Consider the following 25068-nt stretch of genomic DNA (forward strand, 5'->3'; position numbering starts at 1 on the left):
TCACCTGCGGAGGTCCCTCCTTTCTCCAAATCTCAGCACTTCGCGCACCTGCTGGTGGAGGCTGGCGGCCTCCCAAGGACAAAGTCACCTTTGTTTGCTCTTAAAGTAGCTGCCTGGTTTCAGCCCCGGGTGCAATCTGATCTCAACTTCTTTTGAATCTGTGGTATAAAAGAGATCCCTGATTCCTCATCTAAGTCAATTCTGAGATAGTTCTAATGCAGAAATATTTATTAGGAAAAAGAAAAGATGGGCTTATAGTTTAAGCTCTCTGATAAAGGCAATGTAGTTCATAAGCTAGTGATCTAAAAAGCTTAAAATTCCTTTACGTACCAACATGAATTCAAAGAGAGTTCAGGTTTTGTTTTGTTTTGTTTCCTGAATATATCTTATCTTTACGTTAATAGAGAAGAGTGCATACGGGGGACTATGAATAACCCATACCAGTCTGAAAATAATAGCCAATGTATAAAAGCAAAGGATCTAAAGTAACATCCCACTGGTCCAAATTCAAAAACTACATAAAAAAATATGCAAGAGGGTAGATGAACCAAGAGTTCTGAAGAAGATTAATTGCATAGATTCAATCCCTTATTTCTTATTTTTAATTTTTTCACCTTACATGTTTTCAAAAGTGTTAATACTTTCAACTCATGCTTTTACAATTATTTTGCAGCCCTTTTAAGTTTATCAGTGAATCTGAAATTTATAAATCCTTTTTTCCTTTTTGTTTTTTTAAAGATTTATTTATGCATATAAGAGCTGGGGTGCAGGCCAGAGGTGTGGGGGGTGAGAGGATCCACCAGAGACAGAGTGGGGAGCAGAACAGGCAGAATGACTGAAATCCACTGCTGAGGGGAGCAGTGGGGAGACAGGAGAGGTCTGCTGTGTCATATGGGTAGCTCCCTGGCCAGGAATTGAACTTGTGCTGCAGAGGCTGCAGACAGCTTCATAGGTTGCTTCTTAACCCCTTGTGCCACCGGGGAGGCCCCAGGACTTTTCTTTTTTAACATAAAGCCTGAAGTAATTGCATCAAGATGAAAACAGAAGTTAACCATGCCAACTCTGATCACAGCTGGTAATTTGAACTTACGTTACTTTCATTTATTCAATAAAAGTTGATAGAACACCTTCCAGATAGTGTTCTAGGCACCTGGGATAGAACAGTGAACAAACCAGACCGAGCCCTTTACCCTCGTATAGGTTATTAGCTCATGGATTAGGACAAATGACAGAGACCATAATAAACATCTATTAAATTCTCTGTTAGAATTTAATGAATGGAGAATAAAAAGAATTTGTAAGGATATCAGAGCGCAATGGTAGGGGCAGTGTATTAGTCAGCTTGGGTTGCTATAACAAAATACCACACACTTGGTGGTCGAAACAATAAAAATGTTATTTTTTGACAATTCTGGCAACTAGGAATATCGCATCCGGGAGCCAGCAGATTTGATTCCTGGTTAGAGCAGTCCTCCAGCATCGCAGACCAAAGCCTTCTGGTGGGGAGGGAGAGACAGTCCGCTGTCTGGTGTCTCTTCTTTTACAAACACTAATCCCACCACATTATGGCCTTGCCCTTGTGACTTCATCCAACCTTAATTACTTCCTCAGAGACCCACCTCCACATCCAGTCACACACGGACGATGGGGCTTCAGCACATGCATTTAGCGGGCACACAGGTCAGTCCATAACAGGCTGGTGGCATTTCAAAGCAAGAGATCAGGACAAGCTTCATTGAGAGTGCACATCTGAGTGAACACTTAGCGGAAATGTGGATTTTGCACTTCCAGGAGCTGGAGGACCGACAAGGTCTGAAGGCATTGGGAGCATTTGAAGCAGGAGCCGAGGAGACCATCTGGGCAAGAGCAGCATGAGCTTTAGGGAGCACAGTAGGAGATGAGTCTGGAGAGAGGTTGGCTGGACCAAGTCATATTAGATTTAGGCTTCCTGCCAGAGAGCAATGGAGAGACACTGGAGGGTTGGTTCTGAGATTTATCGTTTAATATATTCATTGAAGTTATATTGCAAATAGACTATGGGGGAATCACATAAACTGGTTAGGGAGCTATTATAATGGAGAGACAATGGCATTTCAGAATGACAGAAATGGCAGTGGTAGAAATAGTGAAGGTTTGGAAATATTTGGAAGAAAGAGTCTGCAGGATTTCCTGAAAAATGCATTGAGGAGGGTAAGAGAAAAGTAATTCAAGAATGACTACAAGAATGTTGACCTGATCAACTCCAAGGATAATGTTACTTTCTACTGACACAGAGAAGCCTACATGGTTGGAATCGATATGGGTTGAGAGAGAGATGAGGAGGTCAGTACGGGGCATATTCTGTTAGATGCATATATTAGACATCCCAATGGTGATGTCAAGTAGCTGGACAGAAGGGTCTAGAGTTTAAAAGAGGTTTCGGATAGAGATGTAAATTAAGAAACTGTTGACTTATAAATTCTTTCAAAGTCATGAAACTGCTTGTCATCTCCAAGGAGATATGTCTAAAGAAGGCAAGAGTATAAAAATATAGCCCTGGAGCCTTCCAACATAAAGAGTTGTAGAGAAGAGGAATCATCCAAAGGACACAGAGAAAAAGCAACCATTTTGGTGAAAGGGAAAACCTCAACCATGTGATATCCTGGAAGACAAAAGGATAAAGTATATTACGAAAGAGAATTACCAGTGGGAAGTGCTGCTGAAGTGTCACGTAAGAGAGTGGGTCATGGTGGACCTTGAAAATGGCAGTTGGATTAAAAGAGTGGGCAGAAGCCTGACACAAGGGCTTGAGAGAGGGAGGGAGAAAAGTTAAAATAGACAATTCTTTTAAGAAGTTGTACTACAAAGGGGAAGTGGTAAAAACATAGTACTCTGAAGTAGGAGATGTCATAATGTGGTTTGTAGACTGGAGTGAGACAGAGGAGAAAGGAATTCAAGTTGAATCCAAGATTTGGGCTGCAACATCTGTAAGAATGCAGCCGTCATTCACTGGATGTTAAGCACTGCAGAAGTAGTTTGGGGAATTTAAGATTGAGACGCTGATACCAGGCCATCGAACAGATGAGTCTGGAATCTAGGAAACAGAGTTGTGTCCAAAAATTTTAGCAGCACCAGCATATAAAGGATATGGAAAACCTTGAAAGTGGGTAAAGAACCGTGGCGTAGGAACACAGGAAGGAATCAGCAGAACTGAGATAACCTGGTGATGAAAGGAAGCCAGCCGTGGAGGCTGGACAGGATAGTCAGGCAGGAGGAAAGCAGAAGTTACCTTCTGCAAAGGATTTCAAAGTGAAGGGAATTATTAACGGTGTCAGAGTTAGATCAAGTAGGTTTTAGTAATAAATTACAAAAGAAAAAATCTTTTCTTGCGAGAATTTTGAGATCTGCTCTCTCAGCCACTTTCGAATATGTAATACAGCCTTATAAACAGTCACCACTAGACATTTTATCCCCATGACTTACTTGTTTTATCCATGGATGTTTGCACCTTTGAAACTAGGTCTTTAAATTAGAGGTACACATGCTACAGCTGCTATTTGGAATGGCCAAGGGGCTAAACATGTTCGCCAGAATGGGGATGCAAACTTCCCTAGAAATTTAAGAACTATTTGCTTCAATGAGATCATTTATTGGTTTCTTATCTGAGGCTGAGGGCTGACAAAGTGCTTTTTAGTGTAGCTAATGGCAAATTATGGCAATTATGTCTTAAAAGGACATGAAAAATGCCAAGTAGCTACAACAGACTAAGCCATGTGCAAATGCCTGCTTCCTGTAGGTGGACGTGGATCTTACAGATGAGCCTGGAGGTGACACCACGATGATGCTGTATGAGGAAGTGAGCTTCAGCCTCCTGGACATCCTGACTCCCCTTGGGGACTGCTTTCCGGTCCTCCCGATGATGTGCTATATCTCCTTTCTCTCCCTAGTCCCAGAAGTCATAACCGGGGACATGGAGTCAGCCATGGCCGTGGAGCTGAACCCCTGGGTGGAATATGAGTTCAGGGTGGTGGCCACCAACCCGATCGGGACCGGCGACCCCAGCACCCCCTCACGCCTCATCCGCACCAACGAAGCAGGTGAGAACCAGACCCTGGGCTCACGTTGGCCTGCGCTGAGCACTTGGAAAGGGAATTGAATTAACCACGGTGCTGGCTTCCCTGTAACTTTTCTGATTCATTTACTAGACATCATAAGATGATTTCCTTTTCTATAATTACTTCACTTGCTTTGAGATTCTTTCTCCTTGCTTTCCCATAGATAGGTGTCCACATGCTTCAATTTCCTACTGATTCTTGCACCCTCCTTCAAATTATCATAAAATTGCAGCGCTCCTATACACACTACAGCAATCCCATGAAACTCAAGAGAGATTAGTTCACTTTTTTTAGATTAGTCACCTTCAATTATAGCGCACTGCCTCAGAGGCCTCGTGGAGCCCTCCACAATCTAACCCTGTTACACTTTGCAGAGACGTAGTTTAATTCAGCGACTACCTTCTAGAAGTCTGTGTGCAAAACACAGACCCTTCTGCTTGCTTCCTTAATGTGTCTGTTGTTAGAATGCAGAAGCTCCAGTAACATGTCTCTAATGACTACCTGGAGGAAAGTAATGGTTTTAGTGAAATATGAATTCCAGTGTATCATGCCTATCACCTGGAAGAATAATAAAGGGATTTTTTGTAATCTTTCATTATGTCGGTAAAATTTTTATTGACTAAAATTTTATGTCACTATAAAACTGTATATTAAGAAAGTTTAAGGCACTAGCTTAGGCACACATACAAAGTCAATAAGGATGAGAACAATGTGAAAACAATAAAGAATGGGGCTTGGAGTACACTGCACATATGGGGAGGGGAGAAGACAAATTGCAGTGTCTGTACAGTCAATTATAGCTAACCCCATAATAATAATACCCTTAGAACATAAGTGATCCGATACTGGAATTCTATTTTATGTTTCGCTGTTGTCTTCAACACCTAGAACAACATGTGGTACTAGTTCTACATGTCTTTGTTGAAAGGTTGAAAGGGAATATTCCTTTTGTTTCCTTTCTATGCTCCTGTCCACAAGACCAAGGTCAGAGACACGTGTGTGTAGAGGATTGTGAATTAACTGCGCCCATGTGCTACCACCATTCTAGAAAGGGCAGAAAATGTGACTCGTGGCTTCTTACTTAAGCAAAGGTGATAGTAATTAGAATAAACAATCAGAAGGTTTTTTTTTTTCCTCCTAAACAATATTAGGTCTAATTTTATAAAAGAGAGAGAGAGAGAGAGAATCCCAAGCGGGTCAACTAACTGCCTTAGGTGCTAATAACCATACAAAAGGTGTTAAAATTGTTTCCATATAAAACTGAGCAGCCAAGAAAATGAAAGCTAAAATAGCCTAAATGTGTTGGGAAAGACTCCGTTACAGAAAATCCAACTTCCCTGCTTTTGTGGTTTGCCTCTTACACGTTTCCTGCTACTTTCTCAGTAGTGTGGATTTCAAATTGAACATTGCCTGGTTGTGTTTTCCGGCATTCTTGAAAGCGGCCCCCTCCACGCCGTGTGTGCCCTCTGTGCCCCGCGTGCAGGTGGCCCCTCATTAGGAGCAGCGGCGGCCGGTCAGGTCTCAGCGCGCTCGCTGGGGTGAAGACTTTGCATAGTGTCCATTGTGTTTAAACAAAGGTGAAGTTACGGTCTCCTTCAGAGCCTCTCTATAAAAATTCATTCTGAAAGTAAATAATCCCTTTGGGATGAATAATCCTTTTAAACTTTTTATAGTATACATCTCACGCTATTAAAAAGCATTTAAGCAAACACCTTCTTTTCAAGCTGAATTGGTTCAGCGTTTGAGAGACGTCACCCTCATCTGCTGCTTCAGGCCCTCAGTCCTGCAGCGCCTGAATGAGGTTGTGGGGGTTCTGTGTACATGACAGGCTTCGCTCCATGAGAACCTCGTAGAACACAAGAGGAAAAGCATGGAAATGCTGCCTGCCTCTCATTCTGGAGCTGAGGGATGCTGGGGCTGGAGGCCGTGCTGGGCCCACGTGCTGAAGTCCACGCCTGTCCGTCAGGGGGCCCAGGTTAGAGGACGCACCTGTCCTGAGCGTCTCAGCCCACACACTCGGCTTCCCTTACCTCAGTGTTCTCTGTTTCAGAAGATGACCCGGCTCTGATGGGCCAAGGAAACACAGCTGCTTGCAAAAGAAAAGGGTCTCCTACTTGGGCCAGTGAGTTCAAGCGTTTAGGGCCCTTTAAAAATCTCTTATTTATTAGAATATTCCAAATCCCAAAGCAGCTTTAGTAAAGCATTTTTACCTTAAAAATACTCCTTTCCCAAATGCCAAGAAAAGCTAATTCTTCCTTGAAGTTTCCAGTGACAGAACAGTCTTAGCAGTCAACAAACACAGGTTTAATTGGTTCTGTTTGAGCTGATTGTTCGGATGTCAGAATAGTGAATAAATATGTATTTTATCTTAATATGTACTTTTTATTCATTATGTGTATAGTACAGTTTGTTGCAAGTTTCAGGTGGAGAGCTAGACAGACAGGTAGAAATATTTGTAGATCTAGACCTAAACACACAACCTTGCGTGTAACCTTGGAAATGGTGTCATCCAACCAGTGTGTGGATTTGGGGTAGGATGATAGAAACGTCTCTGCCATTTAAAAAGTCGACTCGCAAAGAGGGACTCATATTAAGGATTTGAATCTGGAATATACTCTGGTAGAAATGGGAAGCTATGGAAGAAGAGATACAGCAATTAATTTATTTAATTGAACTCTGATATTCTCCACGGTCCGTAGTTATGATGCTAATCGCTGAAAGATAAAGGAAAAGGCGAGTCGAGATAACTGCGTAGCTTGTAACTGGGGAGGGTTTGCTGATCTGTTAGCTTTGCTCTGCCTCTGGCCACCAGCGGAAACAGGTATGAGTTAGACTTTGTTCAAAAATGTTTTCTCACCTAAGATAAGACGGAGATATCCGCATTCTGCTCCTCAGGGTCGTTGTAGCAAACGCGGTGGTGCAGGTCAGGCCCGTGCTGGGGTCCGGCCCGCGGCCAGGCTAGTATTACCTCTTCCTTGTCGTGGGGGGTGGGCGGTCCAGGGGCGGTAAATGCCTCATTACTGTATTAAATGGAGATTTAAACCATCTTAATTGTGACTGAGCTGATGGTTCACCCCGAGGAAGGGTTCCAGGTTCCTGGACAGCCGCTGATGCGGTGAGTGGCATCGCGCTGGATGAGCAGCAGCTGGTGCGGGGTCTCGGGGAGGAGGCACGGCCTGGCCCTGCGCCATGGAGCTCTCCTCCAGCCCGCGTGGCTTGGGCTCAAGAGAACCTTTTGGGGTGCAGTGCTCAGTGCAAAGTGTGCATTTCCCCCAAATATGGCCCCCGCTGGCTTCTGGGCTGACCCCTCCGTGCGGCTTCCCTGGCGGCCAGGCCTCGTCCCTAAGAGGACTGGTGACTGCGCCCACCTGCAGCCTTTGCCTGGGCGCTGGGGGCATGGCGGGAAGGGGCAGAAAACATGTGGCCTGGTGGCCCAGGCTGTGCCGAGGGTTCTACGTCCCAGCTGCCGGGAGCGCTGCCGTCTGGCCTGGCAGGACAGTCTCGTGACCCAGGTGGAGACTGTCACCCCTCGCCTGTGGCCACGCAAGCAAATACACATTCCTACATTCAGGAGACGGAGGTCCAGCCGATCCCCTGCTCCTTTCCCCCCATCTCAGCACAGGCTGACCCCAGGGCTGTGACCTGTCCTTGCTTTCTCCACCCCCTGCCTCCCAGCTGCCGCCCGCAGCCTCCCGGGTCACGGTGGCAAGGGTCGTGGCTGTGGCATCGCGTGGACAGCTGTGCCCCTGCGCGATCCCCCTGGCTGGGCCTTCCCAGCGGGCAGCAGCGGCTGTCAGGCCAGCGAGCCCGAGAGGCTGCCTCCCGGGTGTCCAGCAGGCAATGCCCTCCTGTCCGGCTAGCCCTGCACGCGCGGGGTTTCCCCCGCAGCACAGCGTGGGGCTGCCCTGAAGTTCCACCGCCCCCAGTGTCCAGCCCTCGGGAGGCAGGGGCAGTGTCCTAGGTGGTGGCTCCCTGCCCTGGTCACCTGGCTGGAGGAGGAGGTGACGCGCCAGGGGGACCGCAGGCAGGGTTGCAGGAAGCGACAGCCTCATCCTCAAAGGTGCATTCCTGGGCTAAAGTCTGAGGGAACCGCGGGCGTGTCAGCTCGAAATGCGCGCTGCGGGGCCGATAGGCAAGGCCGGGCAGCTGGGGTTCTCTGTGTTCAGCTGTCTTGGGTCCCGGCCGGCCAGCCCCACCTCAGCATGTCCAGGGTGTGGGACTCATCCCCAGCCTAGAGGAAAACGTCTTTGAGGCTCGGTGACGGCCTCCTTCCCTGTGGTTCTCTTCCCCCTGTGAATGGGTCTTGCTTTGCTCACATTTGTATCTTCACAGTCTTTTCCATAATCACCTAGGAATTCCGTTGAGTTCAAAAGTTATGCACGGAGCACAATAAAATACTATTATAACATAAGATGGCACTAAATTAGCTTTCTCTGGGGGTATGTGGTTTGCCTTGAAAATGGTATTTAATGGGGCTTTGAAGGTCACGCCAAATAGGACTCAGGCAGAGTAATTTATAGGGGGATGGATTAGAAAGTCCACCGTGGCCAGACAGTGGGGTGTGCAGAGAAAAGGCAGAAGGTTATAGGGCTTTTAAAGGTCTCTCAGTCTGTGTCTCTAAGAAAATGTTGTGTAGACAATCTGACGCATTCAGCTGAAATAATTGAGAAAATCTAAAAGAAAATACTATTAAATGGACATTACAGCTTTCTTCAACCCAATGAGTAATCTAATTATATTATATAAAAGAAATGGTTCTCGGTAACATTACGAGGGCAGAAATCATGGCAAGCACCAGACCTCTAAGACCAGATCTCAGCAATTAGGAAAAAGAAGATAAGAGCACGGCTCATATCACAGGCAGTATTTTTAAATCATGAGCCTACTTTGGTACAGACAAGTCTTTTCTACAAAGTATATTCAAGAAACAGGCCTTCAGCTTCAGGGCCAGTATACAAGCAGGGATGGTGGTTTTAACAGCTGCTTCTATGAGAGAAACCCGGCTAATCATGAGGTGCGTCGTGTTCTGGGAAGTTGGGAAGAGAGGGAGGAGCAGTAGACAGCACGACCGAGGAAAGGCCACTAAGAGGCTGCCGGCCAGCCAGTAGGTGCGAGGCCTTCAAGGTCTGCCTTGTCTTCTGGTTCCCATAATGTCTTTCACGTGTGACATCGTATGTGACACCCTGAGTGGTCATAAGTCACAAACCAAATAACAGACTCTAAGCACTTGGCTTTTGTTGTGTAATTGTAGAGAACATTTATCACCATGGTAGGGGGGGGGTTATCACCATTGTAGTAAGGGTTTATCACCTTTGTAGGGAGGTTTTATCACCTTTGTAGGGAGAGTTTATCACCATGGTAGGGAGGGTTCATCACCATGTTAGGGAGGGTTCATCACCATGGTAGGGAGGGTTTATCACCATGGTAGGGAGGGTTTATCACCATGGTAGGAAGGGTTTATCACCACTGTGCAGACGAGAAGACAGAATTAGAGCGTTTGTAAAACTGAGGCAGGTCGCCCAGCATGCGAGTGGTAGAGTTGAAATCCTAAGCCAGCTCTTACTGCAAGATGCTGTCTACCACGTTATCTTTCTCCCTCTCTCTTCTTGTCTCCTCAGTCTCCTCTTTTTAACTAAGTACAGCAGTTACTCAATCAAATAGTATTTTATCATCCTCTGCTCTACTTCCTTGAGGGCTCCATCAATGGAGTAAGAGACTGTGAACCCCACTCGCCCATGATCCTCTGCGCTCCTCACTGTTACCATTTATGACAGGACTCATGCCAGGGAAATCTTACATTGCCTAAGAGAGCCTGGAAACATCTGCGACGTCAAAAATCGTATATTCCCTCGACTTCCAAATTAAAACAAATTGAGCCAAAACTGAAATCATCCCCATGGTACTAATCAAAACAGTGTTAGCCAGATTTCCAAAAAGGAAATTCTGTTTCCAGATCAGATGTGTTGGCCCCGTTTATCCTACAACACTTCACCATTTTCTCTTTTTCAAATCGAAGTAGATACTAACAATAGATAATGTTAAATCAGGATAGTTCCAGGCACTGTGATCAATAATCATAAAAATAACCTTCAAACGTAGGTACAGTTATTATCTCCATGAGGCGACCGAAGGACAAATAGGTTTGGGCATATTTTTAGCCAGTCACCTTGGAGGGTAGCAACGATATTCCAGCCCAGGTCTTTCTTCCTCTTAGCCTTTTTACAAACCACTTTATCCATCATACTGATGGGAATAAAAGCATTGCTTGAACTCTTTAGGAAACACCACTACTTTTTTTAAACTCTTTAACTCCTTCTATAAAGTGAGTTTAAATGATCAAATCAGGTAGTTGAGACACTTCTGTGCGATATACTTTGAGTTAAACAGGAAGAAATGATTTCAGAATTTTCCTCCTTACGGTCTAAGCAGCCTCCACCGTCTTCCATTCCTCTGCGCCTCTTTTTCCAAACCAGTTGCTGAATTGCCTCTAGCTCCTAAATTACATGACCTCCCACAGGCCTCTTATACAGCTGTTTTGTTTAATGAGCTATGTAAACATCTACTACAGATGTTGGGAATATTTCTAGGAAAAGAAAAGAGAAGTTGGTAAATGACTTCATCCCGTCTTGTGTAGCCGAACTCTGGGTGAAGCTTGTCGGTGGTGGGGTTGACTTTGCTTGCACTGTTACATGGAAAAAGGGCTCTTGCCATCCACGTGGACAGCCGTGCACGCCCGCACTGAGGCAGAGCACTACAGTGGGTCACGCCACGTGTTTACAGAAGCATTTCCCATGTACGAGGCGAACAGAGACAGGTGTCTCCTTTACAGCATGCCGGCCAAGACCATAAAGCAGCTAGGCATTTTGCAGCTTGTGGCCAAAATATTAATCACATTATCTGTTCTTGAAAGAACATTGTTGAGGAAAATTGGAAGCGCAGAGTTTAACCTGCTCACCATGCGTAGAAGCTTGATTCTCTAAGCTAATAAGCTCATGACATTTATCATTAGCTGACTAAGGGAGAAACGCATGGAGCTGCTTAATTCTAGATCAGGTTTTCATCATTATGCTGAAAATATATTTGGCTTTAAAGTAAATATGTATTTCTGTGAACTCAGTGAAAACATTTATTAGGGGTTTGATCGTATTAATTTTATGCTTTGAACAAGAATTACAGAACTTTTACACCAGAAGGGCTATGAGAAATTAAGTCAAATCCCTACAAATCATGAATAGGTTGTTTTATAAATAAAAGGGTATAATTAAAATCAGCGGACTCCAAAGCTTTGACGGCAAAAATAATAGCTGTGTGCCACCAACTGAAAAGCAAATGAATGAGTGTAAGCCCCTTGATCACCTGCGTGGGGTTCGGAATTTTAAACCAATTAGATCAAATCCTCAGCTCAAACATGGTGACCCCAACTCGGAACACAGTGCCTGAGTCACAGCTGCTCATGTCTTCAGTTACTTGGTTGGTTCTTCCTAGTTTTATTGAGATCATGTTGCCGTAGCACTGAGCTAGTTGACAGCGTATGACTGTGTACACAGACACACCTCATTGTGTTGCTCATTGCTTCTGGCGCTTCACAAATAATGTGTTTTGTAGAAACTTAAGGTTCATGGTGACCTTGTGTCCAGAAGGTCCATCAGCACCATTTCCAGTATGCGCTCACTTTGTGTCTCTGAGCCATATTTTGGTAATTCTCGCAATATTTCAAGTGTCTTCATTCCTTTTATGTTGCACTGATCTGTCATCAGGTATCTTTGTTGTTACTATTGTGGTTGCTTCGGGGTGTCAGGGAATGCACCCATATGGGATGGAGACTGGACAGATAACTGTGTGTGTGTTCTCACCACTCCACAGACTGGCCGTTACCCCATCTCACATTACCCTGGGTCTCCCCTGTTTTGATCCCCCCTTTTCCCTGAGATACACTATTGAAATTAGACCAGTTGATACTAGAGTGGCCTCAAGGTCTTCAAGTAAAAGGAAGAGTCGAGAGTTTCTCTAGAAAAGATTCCGCTTCCTGAGGGAGGCTTGTCAAAGTCACGAGGGCCCGAAAGCTCGGCCTCTTGGGCCGCCAAACACTTAGCCAAGCTGTAAATGTAAACGCAAGGAAATGTTCTTGAGAGAAGGTAAAGTGCTACCCCAGCGAGCTCACAAATGATATGATGGCGAAACAATTTTATTTCTGATGTGGAGAAAGTTTTAGTGAAGGGGAGCTCAAACCCCACATTCCCTTCAACCTCTGTCTGATGCAGAGCAAGACCCTCACTTCAATTCTGTCTCCTACCTGTGAGGTATGACTGCATGTCCTTGAGTGTGATATGCAGCGTAGACCTCTCTGGTAGAGCTTGTTCATCATGTTATTTAACTGTTAGTTGTCAGAGATGCGTGTGAAGCATGGAAATGTATATACACTTGTTTTTAAACAGTCACAAGGTACTAAACAAGCCATAATGGCACAATATCAACAAATTAACTTGTCCCACTACTTGTTTGTCTGTGTATTGATGGTGACAATATTCAGAAGTCTGAAATTAGTCACTGAGGGACTATCCCTGCCTTATACACATTCAGTGGAAGCAGCTCCCCTCTGTGTGCCTTACGCATACCACAGGCCAGGAGATGTGTTCACACTGCCCCACACGGCAGCGGCGTGTGCTGAGGCGCAGCAAGGAGGCCCACCAGGATGTCCCAGGTGGCTCCAGAGCTGCGACTACTAACAAACAGCTCACATTCATAAATGATTTGCTTGCTCTTCATATAAATCGGGACATACTCAGCGTTATTCCTCTAATGCCATTTTTCTCACTTGAATTCCTTGAAATCATCTGAGTGAGAGACAAAGGGACATCCAGTTCCGTGTGATTCTGAGGATGCACGTAACTGTGAGAGAAGAAAGATTGCTAGTACCCTCCACACTTCCTTCTGGGGGTGCCTAAGCGTGAGAACACGTGTTCAGGAAGACACGTACCCCCCGAACACTGAATACGGAGCCTTCCGGGAAAAGACCATTCAATTCAGTAGTCACTGACGTTTCCTCTCCCACCTTTCTGGTTCAAAAAAACTTTTTTTCCTTTCTAGTAATATACATTCCCCATCAGCTTCCTGGTGTTTAAAATGCCGTGTGACTGTCTACCAGTAATTAATAGCCTTTCATCCAAGTAGGTAATATATGGGAGTGAATTTATTGTTTATGAGTATATCAATAGCGTTTAAAAACTCTGTGCTGGGCATGAAGGCGAGGCTGAAGTGTAAAATTGCTAATGCAGGCTCATAGCCTGGAAAATGATTTCTTTTAATAGTTTTCTTCATTTAACAGTTCCTCATTTGAAAATGTTCTCTTTCAACTACTGATTTTGTGATTTGGTGCAGTGAAGGGGAAATTTATTCCTTTGACACATTTATTCTGTTAATAGTTATTCATTCGAAAAAGTTTCGCAGAGTGCCCGTGTTTTGCATTTTGCAGAGAGACTCATTCTTGATAATTTTGTGCTTTGTTGTTTTGTTTTTTTTTTTAATGTTTACTCATTTCTATAGTTTATCACTCTGTGGAAGTGTTTGGTAAGTTTTCTTTGAACTGGAGCTCCTGTGAGTTCCGGTTAAGGCAGTGAGGCCGACGTCCATCCATGGATTTTCCAGGGTCTCTCCTCTTCCTGGGATCACAGAAAAGAGTCTCGAAGAAAAAGAAAACTTGTCAGATGAAATTTAACCAACCATTGCTCGGTCTATAGTGTTAACTCTTATTTAGGCCTTGCTACCTCACTTCCACAGACCAGTTGCCAGAGGCCTGGTTTGGAAGCGCTGACTATGGCCATTATAAGATATTGTGTGTGTGTGTGTGTGTGTGTATTTCATATTTATAGATATTCCATATTTATACACACACACACATATATATGTGTGTGTGTATAAATATGTGTATAAATATATATATATGTGTGTGTGAATGTGTAAATATATGTATAAATATATGTGTGTATGAATATGGAATATCTATAATATATAGAATATATATTCTATAATATATGGAATATATATAATTCCATATATTATATGGAATATATACATGTATAATAAATAATACATGTATAATATATGGAATATATATAATTATATATAATATATATAATATGGAATATATACATATATAATATGTATAATATATGGAATGTGTGTGTGTGTGTGTATAAACTCCATCATAGATTTAAAAGTGGAGAATGTCACAATTTGTTTGAATATTGAATATTGCATTCTAACCTCAAACTTATTTGCTTACTTCAGGATTTTTTTTTTATTTTATATATATTTTTAACATCATTTTTCATTTTTGCACAATGTATACATTTTCATCTTGGTTATAGTCCCCGTACAATTCCCTCCCCCCTTGTTTTGATCCTACCCCCTCCCTCCCCACCCCCGTACCGTGTCTCTGGTTTACAGTTGCTTGTTGATTTTACCCAACCTGAGCACCGTTATGATGTGACTTGTAAGGACACTTAAATCCCACACCTGAGCATCGTCCTCACTCTCAGCTGACTTCCCCCCACAGTTCCCAAGACAGCCCCCACCAACGTGAGTGGAAGAAGCGGAAGAAGACACGAGTTGGTCATCGCCTGGGAGGTAAGAAAGTCTTTGCTCCATGTCAGAATGTGTTGGTTCCGTAAAAAACAAGGCCTCATGTGTGTCCTTGTGCTGTGCAGAGAGACCAACTAGTTCATTTCGGTGGAGTGGGGAGGCATTCACTCTGCCGTCGCCCACACGGGCAAAGGCTGCGACATAAAGAGTCCTCCGTTCACACCAGGCCCTGTCAACTTCTCTGCAAGTCTGAGGGTGTCGTCCCATCACACAGCCTCAGAACAATGTTTGAAGAACTGACATAACCTCTCACAAATTACTTCGGACAGTTGTGTTTGATACTTAGTTATTTCACAGTGAAGTGGCCTGTTTGGAGGCTACGACCACTGGGGAAGCTGAGAAATTTATGCCTTTCTCTGGTAAGCAGCACAACTGGCACCTGGTTGTGAAAGTTGTGTTCTTTTGTCTCCCTCATCACGTGCTCCCCAGAGTTTCCTCTGTCACAGGAAAGGAAGCAGGAGGACATTTATCTTCCTTGACCCTACTTTCCTTTCTTAATGTTTACTTGCCTTATTTTCCAACATACCATGGAGCTCACAGAGCAATGCTTTAGAATTTGGAAATTTAAATGTTTGCGGTAGACAATGGAAGAAATCCCTGACGGTTTTTCAGAAAAATGAAAAAATATACCGGAAAAAACCCTCCCCCAGTAAGAACTACCCCATGAGTCCACACTGGAAGCCAACAAACCACACAGAAGCCCTGGATGCAGTGACTTTGCGCTGATATCTGTTAAATCTTCTGTGCAAAGGCCTTTGTAGCCATGTTACCAGGGGCCAGATTTTCTTCACACCGAGGCCAGGTGCTTCCTCCCCTGCGGGTGAAATTCCTGTGCAGAACTAGACACCTTCACTTTATATATGTGACTAGCTGGAGCAAATCTTTTTCCCTCAAGTTTTCAATATTCTCGATACTTTTCTTGAATACCAACAGATGCTATTTCTCATCATTTACCTTTACAGTTTTTGAAGTTTCCAGGGACTTCTAAGTGACGGGGTATGTTGGCTTCCAGTGTGGTACAAAGATTGAACATGCTTCTGTTCTCTAGTTATTCATACTTTAAAAAAAAAATTATTCATGCATACAAGAGCTGGGGTACAGGCCAGAGGTGTGGGGGTGAGAGGATTCACCAGAGACAGGGTGGGGAACAGAACAGGCAGACTGACTGAAATCCACTGCTGAGGGGAACAGTGGGGAGACAGGAGAGGTCTGCTGCGCCATGTGGGTAGCTCCCTGGCTGGCCAGGGATCGAACTCGTGCTGCAGAGGCTGCGGACAGCTTCATAGGTTGCATCTTAACCCCTTACACAACCAGGGAGGCCCCTAGTTATTCATACTTTTTAAATAAAGGTTTGGAAGCTGTGTCTTTTTAGCCAGTTATTTTTCTGGTAATTAATCGCATCCTTCTCCTTTAGCCAGTATCTGAAGAGTTCCAGAATGGGGAGGGCTTTGGCTACATCGTGGCCTTCAGACCCAACGGAACACGAGGCTGGAAGGAGAAGATGGTGACATCCTCAGAAGCCTCCAAGTTCATTTACCGCGATGAGAGCGTCCCTCCGCTTACGCCCTTTGAGGTGAAGGTCGGCGTCTACAACAACAAAGGGGACGGGCCCTTCAGCCAGATCGTGGTCATCTGCTCAGCAGAAGGAGGTCAGTTTCCTTATCCGCATTATTGTCTTTCGACTTCCAGTGTTTTATAACACAGATATGCCAAAAAGAAAATAAAGCTCAAGGCCCATTACACTTTACACTTTTTCCAAAACATTTTTTATTTAAAAGAATGAATCATTCATGGATGTAGCTTTATGTTCTTCACTCCCTGACCCTGTATGGCAAAATTCCTTTCCATAAGGAGCACAATATTAGTAGTGCCTGCAGAGTGTTCTGTTCTCTGGGTGGACCCCGGCTCAATCCTCTTCTGTTAGAAATTCAGAGAACGTTGTAACATACTACATTTAAATGTGTATCAGATAAATGTGAACAAAAGCTCATTTATGTGACAATAAATGTTGCTTTCTAATCTCATGACCACAACACTGTGCTGATCAAGAAGTAGCAGATAAAGGTTTCCATTGGAAACTTTCATACGTGACATCATTAAATCCTCATGACAATCCTATCTAATAGGCATGTTGTCACCCCCAAGGCAGAGAAAGAAATTCATGTTCAGAGAGTTAAAGAACTTACTCAGTTACACAGCTTGAACTGAGAATTAGCTGTAGGTCCGTCTTGCCATTAAATCCCTGATTTTCCCGTAACATGCTGCCTTCATAGGTGTAACCTTATTCCATTTTAAGATAAAGCTGGCAGGTAGGAAGTCCTCCAGGTAGGATGCCTGTTCTACGTGTGAGTCGACCAGCAGTCAGTGACTCCCTCCTGGTCACAGCCTGTAGGGAGAATGCTAAGTGCAAGCTCCACTTTCTACACCAAAATCCTAAGTGCCTTGAAGTTTTTACTATAGAGATTCAATTTTATGAGCGAGGCAAAGCCCAATAGCTTTTCCTTTTAGAACTTTTTCTCCTCAGTTGCAGAATTTCGATTGGTCTTACAAGTGAAAACAACACTCTGCATTCCCTGAAGCTGGCATGTTCCACCAAAGGCGACTTCTGTAGTAATTATTGTCGATCTAAACTGACCCTTTACTGCCTCTGTGGCCACATGTGTGACTTGAGGAGCTCAAGCGAATGGCTAATATTCTCAGTACTGTGGGAAGGATAAATTAGGTCATTTGAACAATGGACACAGAGGTAGTGACTGATTTCTGTGGGACAGTGCAGCTGCCTCGCATGTCATAAAGTAAGTGTTCGATCTGATGCTTACAACCAACGGACTTAGGGATCCAAGACCTCATTTGCTTTTCCAGAAGCTGGAACTCAAATTCACACCAGTCAGCGCCCTTTGTAAGTAACCATAGTAAGTTACAGAGCTGGGGCTTTAACCCAGATCAGCACCTCCCAGCTCGTGCTTTCACGCACGGCCCTGAACTATCTCAGCAGAATGCATGGAATAATGGTGTTTTGTTGTTATAGTGAATACAATTAATGTATGCCCTAATAGTGATGTTTTCTATTATTTGTTACTCCAAAAATTTATTTATAAGTACATGTTTATTCAGAAAGTACAGATTTTCTCTCTCTCTCTCTCTCTCTCTCTCTCTCTTTCTCTCTCTCTCTTTCTTTCCTTATTTTTCATCAACCTTACTATCAAGTGCCCAGCTCCAGCCATGTGAGGTGAGCTGGAGGACAGTGAGCGTGTCCTGTACGGAGTGCTATGCTGCCTCTGACACCCTGCTGTGTCTGAGCCTCTGAGCTCAGATCATAATGCCTTGTTTGTGCTGCATTTCCTGAAACCTGGAATGGGCTGCTCTTGGGGAGAGGTTCTTTCAGCCGGGCATGCAAGATGCACATCTTCTTTCAAAGACACTGAAGTTGGGCCTCCCTGGTGGCACAAGGGGTTAAGTCTCAGCACTGTGAAGCTTTCTGGAGCCACTGCAACACGAGTTCGATCCCCAGCCAGGGAGCTAGCCACACAGCACAGCAGACCTCTCCTGTCTCCCTGCTGCTCCCCTCAGCAGTGGATTTCAGTAGATCCACCTGTCTTGCTCCCCACTCTCTCTCTGGTGAGTCCTCTCACCCCCTGCCCCTCTGGCCTACACCCCAGCTCTTGTGTACATAAATAAATAAATCTTTAAAAAAAAAAAAAAGACACTGCAGTTGGTGCTATAACATATTTCATACTGACATACGATGATGGTGGATTAAATGTGAAAGCTACCAGGCAGCTTAAATCTGGACCCAGTCTACCTTTGTTCTAGCAATGAGGTCCAAACAGATAGTTCACATTTCCTCACTAAAAAAACATTTCAGCATCGTTACTATACATCAGCCGGGAAAGGCAGGCCGTGGAGAGAAGGACCTTTGCCTGAAGCAGAAGCTGTGTCCTCTGCAGACACTCACGGCGGGACCCGGCTGAGCCTCACCCCTCCGCTGCAAAAATCAAAGTCTCCACTAAAACATCTTTAGAAGCCACTGCAGATCTCACACTGAAATTTTTGTCAGCTCATTCTATGTTGTAAAATACTCTTTTGTAGCTTAATCTTTCCAGGGTAGGCAGGAATAACCGAACCCCTTTTGCTATGTCTTAAACGATGGGACATCAGCATCCCTCTCAGGGGCCCGACAAATTGCTGTGCCTGAAGAAAAGGGAATGTTTTCAAGACTGCAGCATTTTTTGAGAGTCAAGACATGGAATAAACTCAGAAAATAGCTTCCTCCTCCCCTGCAGACCCTCCTCCGTGCCCGTGGGCGCTCGCACAGAGCCGCAGGCCCTCAAAGTCACGCTCTTGCCAGGCCCAGCACATCGGGGTGAGACTGTGTGTGTCCAGGACACACGTTCCACGACTTTGCTCCTGCTCCAGCCTAGCCCACCTGTTGGTCAGGACACCCCTCCGTGTTCTGACGGAGAGTGAAGCAAGAGGCGTGGGCCTGGCTTTCAAGGGCTGTCCTTGGACAACGTTCTTCCTGGTCGTACCCGGAGCACTCAATCCCTGCCTCCTTCTCACAGCTGACGCGGGCCGTGAAGATGTTTTAACCAATGCAGTCCCCAGAACTCATGTCTGCAGGGAAGCCTAGATCACCAGGACCCCAAAGCTCACCCCGCGGTTCTAGCCTATTTCCCCCAGCACCCCATGCACAATGCCCTTCGAGTCCAGAACTCTCTTCCGCAGGGCTGGGCATCCCCCACGCCTTCCTCGCTTTGCTTCTTTTTCTTAAGAAAGCGGTTGGGGCGCAAATGAAAATTGCATTTTCATAGGGAACACCTTATGTGACCTGTTATTGAAGGGCTCATCCTTTATAAATGTTGATACTTGGTATTTCCTTGGGAGAAGGCCTTGGCTTTTGCGAGTCTGAGGCTGACTCCACCCTACAGCATTGTCAGAAAAGCTGCACGTGGTTCTTTTGTGAACACCCTGGAGCCTTTGAAGCCTTTCAAGGTTTCCACAACAGAAGTGGACCTGAATGGCTGTCAGTGCCAAGCAGCGTCTGACGTGACCCGAGAAGGAGAGGTAGTCGCCTGCCAGGACAACCATGCACCTGCACATCTGTCAATCTGTCCCCTTTAAACCAAGCAAGAATCCAAGCATCCTAGCCCTGGTTTGACCTCAGATCTCTGTGGGTAATCCTGTATGGGACTGTCATTTTGGAAACAATCCTAATTTTTTAAGAATAGCGAATTTTCAACACAAGTGATTTTAAAATGCAAATAAAGGGGATGAAATCATTGTTTCTTCAAAATGAATAATCGAGTAGACTTTCACTTACAGATTTCTAGACTACTTATTAGCCAAACGTATATTAATTTTCCACTTAGGTCTCATGACTGTAGCTTTGGAAGGGAAAAGAACCTGAACATTCAATTACATTTAATTGGAAAATGGAGGAAAATTCAATATTGATTCATTAGAAGTTGAATGATATGTTTGTGATTGTGCCTGAGACTTTTCTAAGTTGTTTTTTTTTGGCTTTTGTCTTATATGTAAAAAGAACGCTGCTTTTATTTTTATTAAAACCCAAAAGCCTCTCCTTGTTTGCAGAAAATGATGAGCAATTATCCCCTGGCAAACGAAGCTACCTCAGCTCAAATTAAAACCACACATTCATAAGGTGTTACTCTCCAGATAAGTTCTTAGCTGAAAAAGAACTCAGTGGGAGTTATGTGAACCTGAAAATTAATAAATTGGCATATTAGTTGTAAAATACAAGGAATAATTTCCTGTCTTTGCCAGATGATCCATTTGGATTAGTGCCTATAAAAGTTCAACTACAGCTGCCGTTGCCGAATTTTTAAGTAATGAAGCCATAACCCTTCTCCCAACGAGTTTATTAAACTCTCCTTTGATTAATGCTGCTGCCCACCCCTCCTGGGAAGTCAGATGTATACTCCATATTACAAATTCATCCCCCCACACTACTTGGAGGACTCCAGCTGCTAGCTTGCTGAACACAAGTGTATCGTCTAAATTCATGTGCATGGTAATGTGGCTCAAAAATTTAATCTAAAGACTGAAATCTATTATCAGTCTCTCCACTTCATACCCCAAGATTGGAGGGAAGGAGTTAGCCATGCCCCAATTAATATTATCATAAGGAAAAGAAAAAAGAGATTTTCGTACGTCTTCGAGTCTGGTAGACATAGCTCCAGTACAGTCTCAAACATGGATCCCTGATAACTGGTCAAAATGCTTGAGACACAACCGGGCGTGGCAACCGCGTCCTGTGGTTTGCAGATCAGGAGAAGGCCAGAGACGCCTGCCAGCCCAGGACCTGTGAAGGGCGGTGCGACTGTTTTCAAAATGATCAAAACCTTCATGAAGTAAGAATAAAAGGAGTAGGTCGTATACCTTGGCAGGGTTAAACAGGAGAGGCTGGACATTTAGGTGGTTTCTGGCAAGGCTTGGAGGGCCCAGGTGGGGATCCCAGCATCAGCAGGGTTCTTGGGAGAAGTTGGGGTGGAGATCAAAGAGGAAAAAGAGCTGCCACAGAGAGAACAGCACCGGGTGCGTCTGACACAAACACCTGCCCAGAAGCAGGACATCGTGTGGCCAGGCCTGGACTGTCCACTCAGAGCCGCCTCGCCCTTTCACAGCTGCTAGTTGTTTGTCGCCTCCTTTGCCCCTCAGTCTCCTCATCTGGAAAGTGATGATAGTGATAGTAAGGATGTTGGAAGGCTTGAGCAACATGTATAATGAGTTTTAAATAGAATTTGGCAAAAAAAAAACCATTAAATGGCAATTATTCCTCTTGGTTGTTCCCTCATCTGTTTTGTTTATTCTTTATATTATTATCTCTTTGTTTTTAATCTTGTTTCATCTGTTCCTCTGCCAGTTATTTGTCAATAACAAGAAGATGAATGATATAAGTCCCCTGTAAAATCTCTTTTGTTCCCCAAAACTGACTCTTTTTTTTTCACTTTGTGCCTTTAACGTTAAGACTCAGCCTTGCTAAAGACGTATATTGTTGGTTTCTAAATCACAATCCGTGTGTAATTCAAAAAGATAACAAACATTGAAACTCTGCCCCCTTATTATAAAGAAAGAGAATGAAATTTGATTAAACCCTTCCTTCATTCAGTAGTAGAAACTTTGTCAGTTGACTCGATATTTGGTCAAAGCAGTATCAATCCTATAAGAGCAAATTTATCCGTAACCCCAACAATTAAAGCATTTAAATAGACTCCATCTTCTTTTTGATGAAAGGACATAAAACCACTATCAGCTGCCCATAAAATCAATAGAGAACATGAATGCATTGTATCCACTTGTTTAACATTCTTATTTTAATACTTTAAAAATGTACATTAATTTTTTTCATAATTTATTTTTTATTATTTGTAATTTTTTTTGTTTTTAACTGAGGTAATATTTGGATACCCCCATCATTGCCACCATAATGCACCCACCACCAAATCACCCCTAATCCACCATCGTTGTGCTTCCTTCCCCCAATGCGCCCCACTCTGGACACCTCATTTCTGTAGTCAGCTTTCAAGGGTTAGATTTTAAGTTTGTCTTTATCGGACTCTTTGCTTTATAACACAATATTCCACAAACGGATGACACCACCTGGTATTTATTTTTCTCCTGACTTATTTCATTTAGCTAAATCCCTCCCAGATCCATCCACGTTGCCAAAATGGCAGCATGCTGGCTGAGTAATACTCTGCTGTGTGAACACACCTCATCTTCTTTCCCACTCATCTGTTTGGGGACACTTAGGCTGTTTCCATAATTCAACTATAGTAAACACTGCTGCAATAAGCTTCCTTTCGCATTAATGATTTTGAATATTTCAGGTAAATTCCTAGGGGTAGAATCACTAGGTCATATGGCAGATCCATTTGTAGCATTCCGAGACACTTCCATCCTGATTCCCCAAAGGGCAGACCAGTCTGCATTCCCACCAATGGTGTCAAGGCTCGTTATTTCTGATCTCTCATTGTGGTTTTGATGTGCACTTCCCTGATGATAAGTGATGATGAGAATTTTTTTATGTGCCTGTTTGTAGCTTCTATGTCTTCTTTGCAGTGGTGTCTGTTTAGTTCTTCTGCCAATTTTTTATTAGGCTATTTGTTTTGTTTTTATTGTGTTGTATGAGTTCTTTGTTGATCGTTAATATCAGCCCCCCTGTCAGATATATGGTGTGAAAATGTTTTGTCCCATTCAGTAGTAGGATGTCTTTTTATCCCAAACTGGCTCTTAAGAGATGGAGCAGGAATCAGCTGCTTCCTTGCTGTCAGTTTAATGTTTTAAAGATTTATTTATTTATACATATAAGAACTGGGGTATAGACCAGAGGTGCGGGGGGTGAGAGGATTCACCAGAGAGAGTGGGGAGTAGAACAGGCAGATCTACTGAAATACACTGCTGAGGGGAACAGCGGGCAAGTCAGGAGAGGTCTGCTGTGCCATGTGGGATTCTCCCTGGCTGGGGATCAAACTCAAGCCTTAAGGGTGATAGCCTGAGATTTAACCCCTAGGCCATCAGGAAAGGCCTCCTTTTTCATTTTGATTCATTTACCCTCAGTGAGCTGCAACTGTCATGTACAGTAAGAATGCAAGTATGGAATGTTGGCTTGTGCCTGATGCTGATTTAAAATTCTCAGAGATTTTAAATAGAAATTAGGGCACTTGCTTGGGAATTAGATTTCACAATTTTTTAAACGTATTCCTTTATTTTAATTTTTTAGCTTCCTTACTTCTGTTTAAGAAGTACCTAAACTTGTGTAGTGATACAGAAAGCTGATAAATATTTGTTTTTTCTTTAGAGTTATAGCAAAACTGCTGCCCAACCATTTATTTTGTGCTTTTGCAAGTATTTATCTCCCTGCAGTCTTCTTTGACAGAGATGTAATTGCTTCAACAATGTACAAGCCAAGCTAAGACATTTGGCGCACAAATCTGGGCAATGAATTCATTCAAAAGGTACACAGAGCTGCTTCCAAATAGCAAATGATATCCTGTGTCTGGTCCTTTTCAAATAAGTCAGGTCCCAAACCTGAGGTCAGGTTGTCTCACAATATCAAGAATCTTAACTCCTGCTAACCAGCAGTGAAAAATACATTTGTTTCAAGTCTGTTGATGCAAATTCTAGAATGAAATGGAAGCAGAAACATTTTTTCAGATGCTTTTTGAAAATCAGGTTGATGCACAATAGTAGGAAACTGAAAAGTTTGAGCAAAAGAAAAAAAGCAAAAGAATGAGCATAACAAAAGAGCAAAAGAAAAGCATAACAGATATTCAAAGGGTGACAGTATGAGAAATTATGATTTAGAGCATGGCAGGAATTAACGTCAGCTTCTGTGTAAAGATTAAGGTGAATTTGCCAAAACATTCTGAGTTTACACAATTATAGCATGTGATTTTAATGAAAGCTTAACTAAAAGCAAATGGTTGCTCGGTGCCACATGCACCTTTGAAAAAAAGTCTTTTGTGGATTCTTGAATAGTAATAAGAAAAAATTGGGGGTGGGGTTGATTTTTTTCAATTAATAACATACAAAGTTTTTCTAGATAGATTCGTGACCATCTTCCATTAAAAAGGGAGAGACCCCAGAAAACAGTTACAATTCTTTTAATATTTCTAATACTCTTTTCTCAAATCTTTTTAAAAAGATTTATTTTTATTTATGGATGCCTGCAAGTACTGGGGTGCAGGCCAGAGGTGCGGGGGGCGGGGGGTGTGAAAGGACTCACCCGAGACAGCATTGGGAGCAGAACAGGCAGATCTACTGAAATACTCTGTCTTTGTCATATGGTTCCCTGAATCCAAAAAACCATTTTCAACGGATGAACCTGAACTCTTAGCAGTGATGTGGAATCAGCATCGAGTCTCTACAATATGTGCAGGGTAGGGTTTTTTTAATCGAATTGTTTAGAACTGTTTGAACCAGTGCAGGGTCTTTCTTCTACTGTTTCATTTAACTTGTGCCGGTGACATCAGATTTATGTTTCGGCAATGTCAGAGCTGCGATTTTTTGTTCCTCACACGGAGTGCAACTTCGAACAAAGCGCGCCTCTTGATGGATGCCAGTCAGACACGGTGTCCTGGAGAAAAGGAGTAGGAAAGGTCGCTGAGCAGGGGGCAAATGAAAAGGTGGTTATGAGCAACAGCGCTGAGACCTTCGGGTACATTCCTCTTCGGTCCATACCGTTCTTAAAAGTCAACACGTGCCTTTTAAATATCATATGGTTCGTCACATGGTCCTCGTACATCGGGGAAATGTAGTTCGTGGTAAGAGCGACATAAACAAAACTAATGAAATCGAGACTCTTACCAGC

General features: G+C 43.6%; 1 protein-coding gene across 3 annotated transcripts in view; it reads left to right on the plus strand.

The window, feature by feature from the left end:
• Window positions 1-25068, plus strand: part of CNTN5 (contactin 5) — a gene marked incomplete at both ends in the record, with an annotated part of 519573 nt that overhangs the window by 465522 nt on the left and 28983 nt on the right. For all 3 annotated transcript variants that reach the window (XM_084251216.1, XM_084251217.1, XM_084251218.1), the window contains 3 exons: window positions 3927-4076; window positions 14650-14720; window positions 16150-16384. In XM_084251216.1, coding sequence (XP_084107342.1) covers window positions 3927-4076; window positions 14650-14720; window positions 16150-16384 — 456 coding nt within the window. The remainder of the gene's footprint in view (window positions 1-3926; window positions 4077-14649; window positions 14721-16149; window positions 16385-25068) is intronic.

The sequence above is a fragment of the Talpa europaea genome (assembly GCF_964194135.1).
Source record: "Talpa europaea genome assembly, chromosome: 12".
In the NCBI taxonomy this organism is placed as follows: Eukaryota; Metazoa; Chordata; class Mammalia; order Eulipotyphla; family Talpidae; genus Talpa; species Talpa europaea.